The 9595-nt window shown below is 36.7% G+C and overlaps 1 protein-coding gene across 1 annotated transcript; it reads left to right on the forward strand.

Annotated features, from left to right (window-relative positions):
* The first annotated feature begins 8119 nt into the window (after window positions 1-8119).
* On the forward strand, window positions 8120-9322 carry LOC140804535 (uncharacterized). The gene has a single exon (XM_073160579.1). The coding sequence runs from the start codon at window positions 8120-8122 to the stop codon at window positions 9320-9322; it is 1203 nt and encodes a 400-aa protein (XP_073016680.1).
* The last annotated feature ends 273 nt before the right edge of the window (window positions 9323-9595 follow it).

Here is a 9595-nt window from a genome sequence, read left to right on the forward strand (position 1 = left end):
TCAAAATTCTATGAATAGAATTCAGTTTTTTCTTCAAATCTTGAATCGCTACATCGAGTGAGTTTATTATTTTGACTTAAAATTTGATAAGAGAGAAAAGCTAGTACAATATTCAGGATAAGTTCATGGACATTCCAACTATAAGAGAATGGACAGATGGAATATGATACCACAGAAATTGCCAAGCTCCCATGAGATACTGCCTGACCAAAGCAAGAATCATATACATATGGAACCTGCAGAGAAAATCTAGAGTCTATTGGAAAAAAATATGCAAATTTAAAAGAGAAGTAAACTTGAAAAATTAATGCATACATCCGGGGAGCTATTCAAACCAGGAGTATTTGAAGGAATGTGTATTTCCCTTAGTGCTTTCCCAACTAAATTCCACGCTTTCATAGAGTTGTCCTGTAATACATGAACTGATCAAATCATCTGGAGGGTTACCAAGTTTTTCAACCTCAAGGCTTTCTGCTTGAGGCATTACTTGATAACAAAAGAAATTAACATGGATTTTTTAATTTTTAATATATGTTGAACTAACACTCCCTTAATACTAAAATTCATATTTATATCAATAAAACACTTCCTTCAATATTTATTACCTGGCTGCAGCTGTACAAGCAGAGTCCATCAAAAGCCCAAGCTAAACCAGTGACCTGATTGTTATTTTACAAGATAAATCATATGCCATTCCATATGCCAAAAAAGGTGTTGAGAACTTACAATGTGATCATGTGCACTATAATGGCCAATTATTTCAAATTCATGGCTGGTCATATTCATGGTCCACACTTCAAATGATCCGGATCCTTTACCAATAGCCTGGAACAAATTTAGTGGTGTTTGCAGGGGGCAGTAAATGAAAGTATGGAGACAGGTGCTGAATCAACAGTAATAACCTAATTACACGAGCAATCACAAGTTCCAAAATAAGATATAATCAAAGTAGCTGGTCTAAATTTGAAAGGATAAGTAGCTGGTCTAAATTTGAAACAGATATGGGAATAATTTCCCATGTATTCTTTTCTTTTACATTGTCAATTTTTTTGCAGCAACCTAATAAAAATAGCAACACATTCAATGTAATGGCATATATCAAATGCACAACTTTTCAAATTGAAAGCAGATCATGTAGCTGCGTTGAAGATGATTTAGTAAGTATGGAGGTTCATGTCATGGAATAAAATGATAAAACTAAATCAGATAGTGAATGCAGTGTGCAGTACATTAGTTTCATTCTTTCTCCTTCGTTTTCTTTCCTTTCTTAAACTAGATACAGGTGGCTCATTAGGGCATTCAGATTCTGCATTATCTCGACTCCCTATCACCTATATAAAGAAAAAACCCCAAGAATAGTTGGAATTCATATCATTAATTGTTATGTCATCAAGAATATTTCATCTAGAAAAGTATATGGGGATATGCAAGAAACGCTAATCAGCAAAAAGTTGAAAGATAGAACCAACTCACATCTAAACTTTCTGAAGATATAATTTGAGACTCTCTGAAATTGATCTTGGAAATTTAGGAATCACAGATAACATACTAGATTCCAAATTCATGACATTTATTATGCATAAGCAACAAAACCGTAAATACAACAAACTTGAAGGGCTATGAAATTCTTTTTGAAAGAAATGTTGATTAGGTATTGCCTCTCCAAACATAAACAAAGCCTCCAGTACTAACACAACAAATTTACACATTAGCACAAATATGAATCTACTCATGGGCTCATAGCCAACACATAACCAACAGTAAGAACATAATTAAGAGCATCTATAGACACAAGAATTGAAACAATTCCATTGCTAAAATTTTCACCATTTTTTTTGGTTCAGGAAGATTATTAAAGTGAAGAGACAGCAAGCTCGAACCATAATTCTGGTCATGCCACCACTACTTCCTGAAAGCTTCATTTATAAAATACTTAATACCTCAATCCATTCAAACGAAAAATCACAGAAGGGAAAGCGGTAAAGTTTGACGCGTCCCCCAGTGGTGCAAACAGCAAGCAAACAACTGCACGATTCATAGCAAAATTTAGAATTAATTCAGGGAGGCAACTTGTGTTGCATACTCAAACAAAAACTTCGATCAGGGGTAATGGTATCAGTACCCAGCATTGCTAGCAAGACCTGCAGGAGACCAGGAAATTGACTTAACACATGGCCGTGTATCCCGCGACACATGCATCGGCAACAAGCACCCAGAGAGAAAATCTATCCCTGTGACAAAATGAAAACAAAATCAAATGCAGTGACCTGAGAAAATAAAAGGTACTTGAAACCTCAACTCAAAATTAATTTTCATTTGCACTGTAAAACCACAAACCCAGAAATCCAAATGGCATCCAAATTGTGTACATACATACATACAATGAGCTCATTCAAAACTATGAAATTCATTTTTTAATATGATTCTACGTACCTACAGCATTTATGACACCAATGGAAAAAGGCTTGCTTGTGAGAACAGAAATTACTCCTCGACATCCAGCTCCAGAAGGTTTAGCAGGATTCTAACCAAGTGAACAACAAGCATATACCAGTGATTCAAAGGTTAAACAAATAGTATAAAATTAAATCCTAATTTGAAAAAAACAAATAAAAAGTAAGGTAATATGAATTATATAGACCAACTACTATAAGATTCTCTATCAAAATTCAAATCAGACCCTATATTGAACTCCAACATAAAACAGCTTCCAGACCAGTTATGAAGATCAGGTAGATTAAAATGTAAGCATAAATTTGGCGTTTTAAATTCAAAAACAATAAAAAAATCTTCGGCTAAAAAATAAGCATGCTATTCAGAAATATTATTACATTATATGCAATCGATTGATTTAGTAGTTGTCTTTCCTAAGTCATGAGATCAGATCCCATCAGGTGGATCACAGAATACTGGACTCAGAATCAGTGGTCATTGATTCTTGTTCATGTCAGTGCATGGTTAATAATGTCATCTGCATAATCCTCACACTAACAGAATCACTTGACAGTCCAAAATTCTTGATCAACTAAAAACTCAGCTAGAACAGATTGAATGCAAGGATACTTCTGAACTTGAGCAATTTCAATGTTGAGACTCAAATGCTATACGTCGTATCAGTAAAATTGCATCAAAGCAATTCAATTTTAAGGGGTAATTTCTGTTGACGGAGATAGAGGCCTTTCATAAATCATAGATTGTAAGGGGCTGTTGACTGAGGATTTCAGTCGAGAGGGCGGACTTTTCATTGACAATTTTTAAAGAGGGATTTCGTTATACTGGAGATGGGGAGAGTAAATATTCAGGCTGTAATCTTTGTAGAAGTATCCCACATAAGGGACAACATGGTGAGAAAGATTTTTGAAGGCTAAAGATTCGAAAAAAGATTTAAAATTGGAAGGGTATAAAGGCATCATGAAAAAAATTAGAGGTTCCAACTTTGAAGCTCGTCTTTGACAACACATGCAAAACCAGGAATATTTAGCAGGACGAAGTTGCATAGATACAGAACATCGGTGTAGCTTATGGGTTTGATCAACTCCATTGCCATTCTTCACTCCCGAACAAATGGCGTATTCTATTGATTCAAATGGCACAATTGCTGAACAAAAACTGCAATGTTCTTCATATTCAAAACTCTCTCTCTTGTTAATAAAGCAAGAATGGAACCAGCCTTCAGCTAATAGATTGATACAATATCTTAAGATGCTATTCTATGTATGTGTGCATGAATGAATCAAAAGAGTTCAACAAAGATAAGAACATCATGAATTACCTCTTCTTAATTTTACCAACTTTGGCAGCAAGAAATTTTAAATCATCCTCGACAATTTTCTCATGAAGTGAGTTATAGTGCTCCAGTTGTGGCCATTCATCAGGACGCCAACAGTCAACATCGAAAAAATTTGTTGGCACATCTGACAGAAGATCTAAAATGGCAGAAAAATATAAACCAACAAGTCTTCTCCGTAGTTCATTTTCACAGCACAACTGCAACTCCTTCCATACATTTGTCTGTTCCTCTATGGCACTACTGAATCTTTCCAAGTCTTGGTGTTTTCTACTCTCGCTCACCTCATCATTTTTAAGAACAACATGCCTGATGATTACATTGATGAGGTGCAACTTACGGGTAGAAAGAGTGGGCAAAATTTTAAATGCCGTAGAAGAGAACATAGTACAAATACCAAAATTGGATTCAAAATAAGATGTCAACCATTTCTGCAGAATATGCTCTACATAGTTTGGTATTGACTGTTTGAAAGACACGAGGGCTGCCACAATATCCCAAATGTTCAGAAGCCCACTGAAACTCCCACACAGACTCAGAGACCATAATATGTTTTTTTCCCACCAAATTAATTCTACCTCAGGGAAACCAGGAAATGATCCGAAATCGATATCAAAACATATATTGGAGGAAGTGTCCAATTGCTGCCCTCCAATCCAAAGGAACTCGATAGCAGCTTTCTGAGTTCTGTAAAATTACACTAACATTTATTGGTCAATCAAACATAGGAAACTGTTTGAACGGTTAGTTCTTATTGCTTCCATTCAGCTTTTGATTAAATCATTAAAATTTTCTTTTAAAGAAATGTGGGTGCTTGTTTGTTGCAAGCATATATCCACATGGCAGTTGCTATTTCATAATTTGTTACCAGAAAATATAATTTTAAAAGTTCACCTTTCCTGGTACATGGGATTTAATAAATCAGAATCAAATCTTCGAGCCTGCAAATAACAGACACCAAATTTCTTAGAACTAGATTTAAGTACAGAGGTATCAATGACATCTATTCAGCATAAGGTAAAAGGTGACCAAGTGCAAGAAAAGGATCAAGAGATTCCATTGCTTAGAGTCATTTCAGTCAACTAAGCTCCTTTTCCTAGGTATTATTATATGACTACTTGTAGAACCCGTAATTAGACTACGTATAAGCCATGCATAATTCTAGTATTTTAAATTAAATTGACTTCATTGCATGAGTATTTAAATGCTTCCTTCGAAGTTAATTATTTTATTTCAGTAGTTTAAATTTTATTCTTTCAGTTATTTCTGTAAGGCCGGACTGGAATTGGAGTTAAGAGATAAAATTTAAGATTCATAAAGTATTCCCAGGATTCATTTTAGCTAGCAAGTAAGTTAATTTATGTTAAAAAGGAAGTTTAGGAAATTTTTTAAGCAACTTGAGGTGAGTAGGAAATTAGTTCATTTAAGTTCCATTAATTGAGGTGTTAATTCACTAAATTATTTAAAGGATAGGTAAGCTTTTAAGGGTTATAAATTTAGTAAATAAGTAACAATTCCCCTCCATTTAATTACCAAATTTCGGTCCCTAGATGATTAAGCAATGCCTTGCCAACTCATCATCCTTGACCCATTCTTTATTATTTTAGCATGCTAACCTTTTTATTTATTTAGCAACCTTAATTAATTAACTATTAAGAATTATCCTAGTCTAGATTTATTGAGGAAATCGGCCACCTAGCCTCCAACAAAACACCCCAACTAATATTTGTTTTCAACCAAAATTCAAATTTCAAAAGGGGGAGACTTGGTCTTGATTTGTTCCCTATATTTTGCACCCACTTCCCTCACTCTCCTAACCATCATTCCCCCTCTCCCTTGCACGAAATTCAGAGAGCATTTCAGAGTGTTAACCGTGAGGTTCGTAGCTTAAAAGAGGAGAGAAAAATCGAGTGTAGAACAAGGTAGCAAGAACGCTCCATCTCCTCCGCGCCGAGTCGTCGTATTCTTTCGTTTTTCATTCAAACGAAATCAAGGCATGTTTATATTCTTCCTTGCTCTTCAATCAAGCCACTAGTAATATTTTTAAACATCATATGATCATCAGTTTATTCCAAAAACCGAAATGCATCAAGAACTTTAAAAAAAAAAGAATGCAGATTTCGGCCCTTCATTGTGCACTTCACGGTTTTCTCTTGTTTTGTGGTTTCAGGTGGATGGTTCGACTCCAGGCTCACTAGGCTACATCTAGACACATACTAGGGTGTGTCAAGACCGTGATGGTCCATTTAAACAAGCCCCATGCATGACAGAAATCGGAAATGACAGCAGATTTTCTTCCTTGCCATTTGAGTCTTCGAAATTCTGTGTGTGCTGTCAAAGGAAAAGGATCTGATCTTGGCTGCCCCAAGGGCCTATAGCCATGGTTAGATCACTTCCCTAGCATGTCTAAGACGTGACTAATTCTCTTTTTTTGGTGGCTTGGTCCATGGTGAATCGGTTTTTAATTTAAAACGCAAGAACAGCCCCCTCACCCCTTCGGCTATGCACCTTGGACAGCAAGTGTGTTTCAAGTTTTGTGGAATGGTGTGGATCTTGTTTGGCCTATGGCCCTTAGCCACGGTTCATACCCTACCACTGGATGTATAGATTGTGCCATGGTCAATAAAATGGCCAGTGGAACGAGACGAGACAGCAAGCGAAGCAAAACACCCCTCACGCGCGCAAAGGTGCTCTCGGGTGAACTCTTTGAGTTGTTGCTGGAATATTTTGAATCTCGGCTGGCCTAGGGCCCTTAGCCATGGTTCAAATAATTACTTGGGATGTTGGTAAGAGTCTATGGTCGGTGTTTCACGCCCCAATGGCCGGTAGTCTCTAAAACAACACAAGACTCGCGATTGCACAGCTGCTGTATTTTGACAGAAACTTGCTGCGGCGGTTCCGTGGTTCGTTCGGGTTCTTGGTCGGCTTTTAGCCTATAGACTTAGACTAGACAGTGCCTCATCGCGTTAGGAAGGTCATGTTTTTGACCGTTTGTGATTCGGATCATTTTTGAGGTCGTACAAGAATTTACGGTGCGATGTGCCAAATTGACTCTCGAAAGAGCGTTTCATGTTTTGGCCTCCATTCACCTAGATTTCGACCCTCATTATTTTAGGAGCATTAATTCATCATTTTTAGCATATTTTAATCATGACTATATTGTTAAGAAATGAAATTTCAGGAATTTTGGTGAATGATAAATCAACCGCGGTTAGAAATTCCCAACCGCTAGTTTTTCGACCGCCTATTCTTTATGGTTCAGCCGTTTCATTTAAGAGATCTACTTATTGCTTTCCAACATTCCCTGACCGGCTGAATGCATTCAAATTCTCGAAGTCAACGATCTCACATCAGTTCCAAGGAAGATATGCATTTATATCTCTTTCCTAGAAAGGACGCTCAGAGACAGTCTTCACATATGTGCAGTCGCCTAAAAGTAGTAAACCTCTAGTAAAGATCCTCAAATTTATGATAAGCAAAAGGAAGGTTTAAATGAAGACATTTATTGCTCATAAATATGAAAACGACTTATCTGCTTCAGGAGCTCAGGTTTACGTTTACAAGTACTTTCTGACCGTTGGATCTTCTAGTTATATTATCTGAGAGGAATGCAAGTCATCGATGGGCAAGCTACACAACTCTAATACTGATTGAAAGAAACCTCTCAGCTTGCCATCACAGAGATCTTTGAGCGCATTCACAGATTACATTCTCTTTATCGCTCTTCTGCACGCAGCTCTACAGTCACATATTTGATCTTTCAAGGATCTTTTCGTGCTACCAAAACAAACTACTGTTTTATCAATAACCTATGGTTACTTGATTAGAGTTTGGAAGTCTGGTGAACTAAGGGTTCTTAAATATCCAGAAGTGTAAAGTGATCACTATGAGTTCCAATACAGGCAATGGGATAAGTCCTGATTGGATTGGGCTGTTACAAACGATTTGTAAAGTCAAAGTCTTTTAGTGGATTCCTTCCTACCAAAGGAAGAAGGGGTGACGTAGGAGTATTCAATCTCCGAACATCCATAAAATACCGTGTTCTTTATTTTATGCAATTTATGATTGATATCCTTGTTGTTTAGATTATTAAATATTTGAGAAATATCTGTCAAAAGGAAGTGAACCATCTTCCGCACATTTCTGTGGTTCACCTCTTTCGACCGTTTGAGAAAGAAATATTTCGAACCGCCTAAAAACGGTTGAAAATATATTTAACAGAAGAAATTGTGAAAGAGTTCATTCACCCCCCCCCCCCTCTTAACTCTTTCTCGATCCTAACAATTGGTATCAGAGCGGGTTCTTCTCAAGCATTGATATTTCCTGAGCAATATGGCATCTTTTAATAAAATTCCTATGTTTTCCAAAGAAGACTATGATGATTGGAAAATTCGTATGCAGGCACATCTAGCAGCACAGGATGACGATATGTGGTTTGTAATTACTGATGGACCAATGAAGATAATGAAGGCAAACACAGTTGTTGGTGTAACTGAAGGTGCTCCTCAAATGATAGAGAAGCACAGATCTGAATGGACTGCTGAAGATAAAAAGAAAGCAAACTTAGACAACGTAGCAAAAGACATTCTCTATAAGACTCTGGATAAGAACATGTTCGCCAAAATCAAGACCTGCACCACTGCAAAAGAAATATGGGAAAAACTCACTCAACTGTGCGAAGGAAATGATCAGACCAAAGAAAACAAACTAACAGTGGCTATTCAAAAATTAGACAATGCAAAGATGAAGCCAGGAGAAACTCTTGCAGAATTTGATGAGCGATTCAGCAGCATTATCATCGAACTTACATCTCTTGGAAAAGAATACTCCAACAGAGAAATTGCTCTAAAAGTCATGAGAGCTCTTCCCAGAGAGTGGGATGTGAAAACAATAGCTATGCGAGAATCCAAAGATCTATACAAACTGGAACTACATGATCTATTTGCTGATCTCAAGGCATATGAATTTGAGCTAGGGATACGAACTGAAGAAGAGCCGTCCACAACTCAACAAACAAAAGCCTTGGCAGCAGCTACAGTGACTCTTCCGGTCGAAGAGTCCACAAGTAAGAAATCGGCTGAGCAACTAAGCAATGAAGCCATGTCTCTGTTTGTTAATAAATTTGGTAAATTTATGCGCAAAAATCAAATGAACAAACCTTATTTTAAAAAGGACCATACTGAGGATGGTCAAGGGTGTTTTAACTGTGGAAAGAAGGGACATTTCATTGCAGAATGCAATAAGCCAAAGAAGGACGAAAATAAACCGGAGAATAGAAGACGATTCAAAAACGACAAGAAATTCATCAAGAAAAGGAATCAAAAAGTTTTAGTTGCAGAAGAAGACAAAGGCAAATGGGCTGAAACAGAATCAGAAAAATCTTCTTCTGAAGAATCTTCGAGTGAAAGTGAAGACGAAAGAGTCGAATGCCTTATGCCAAAGAAGATCAAGAAGCTACTGATGAAATGGTATTTGATTTTAACTCTGAAGAATTTACACGTGAAGATCTTGTTACAGCACTTAACGACATGGTAAATGAGTTCAAAGGACTATATATGAAATTCAATGAAGCTGATGCAGAAAAGAAAGACTTGAAAAATAAACTAACTCTCTCCAGCTGTTCGCAGCACAAAGAGGTTGAAAGTTTAAAAGTCAAGCTAAGTCTGATAGCAGCTGAGAATGATGATTTACGAAATTTGTTCCATGCTACTTTAAAAGAAAACAAACGTTTATTGAGCACCATCAATATGTGGAACAAGTCCTCTGCTTCTCTTGATAAGATACATGAAATGCAAAAACCAGCCGGAG

The sequence above is a fragment of the Primulina eburnea genome, chromosome 1 (assembly GCF_022965805.1).
Source record: "Primulina eburnea isolate SZY01 chromosome 1, ASM2296580v1, whole genome shotgun sequence".
Taxonomy (NCBI): domain Eukaryota; kingdom Viridiplantae; phylum Streptophyta; class Magnoliopsida; order Lamiales; family Gesneriaceae; genus Primulina; species Primulina eburnea.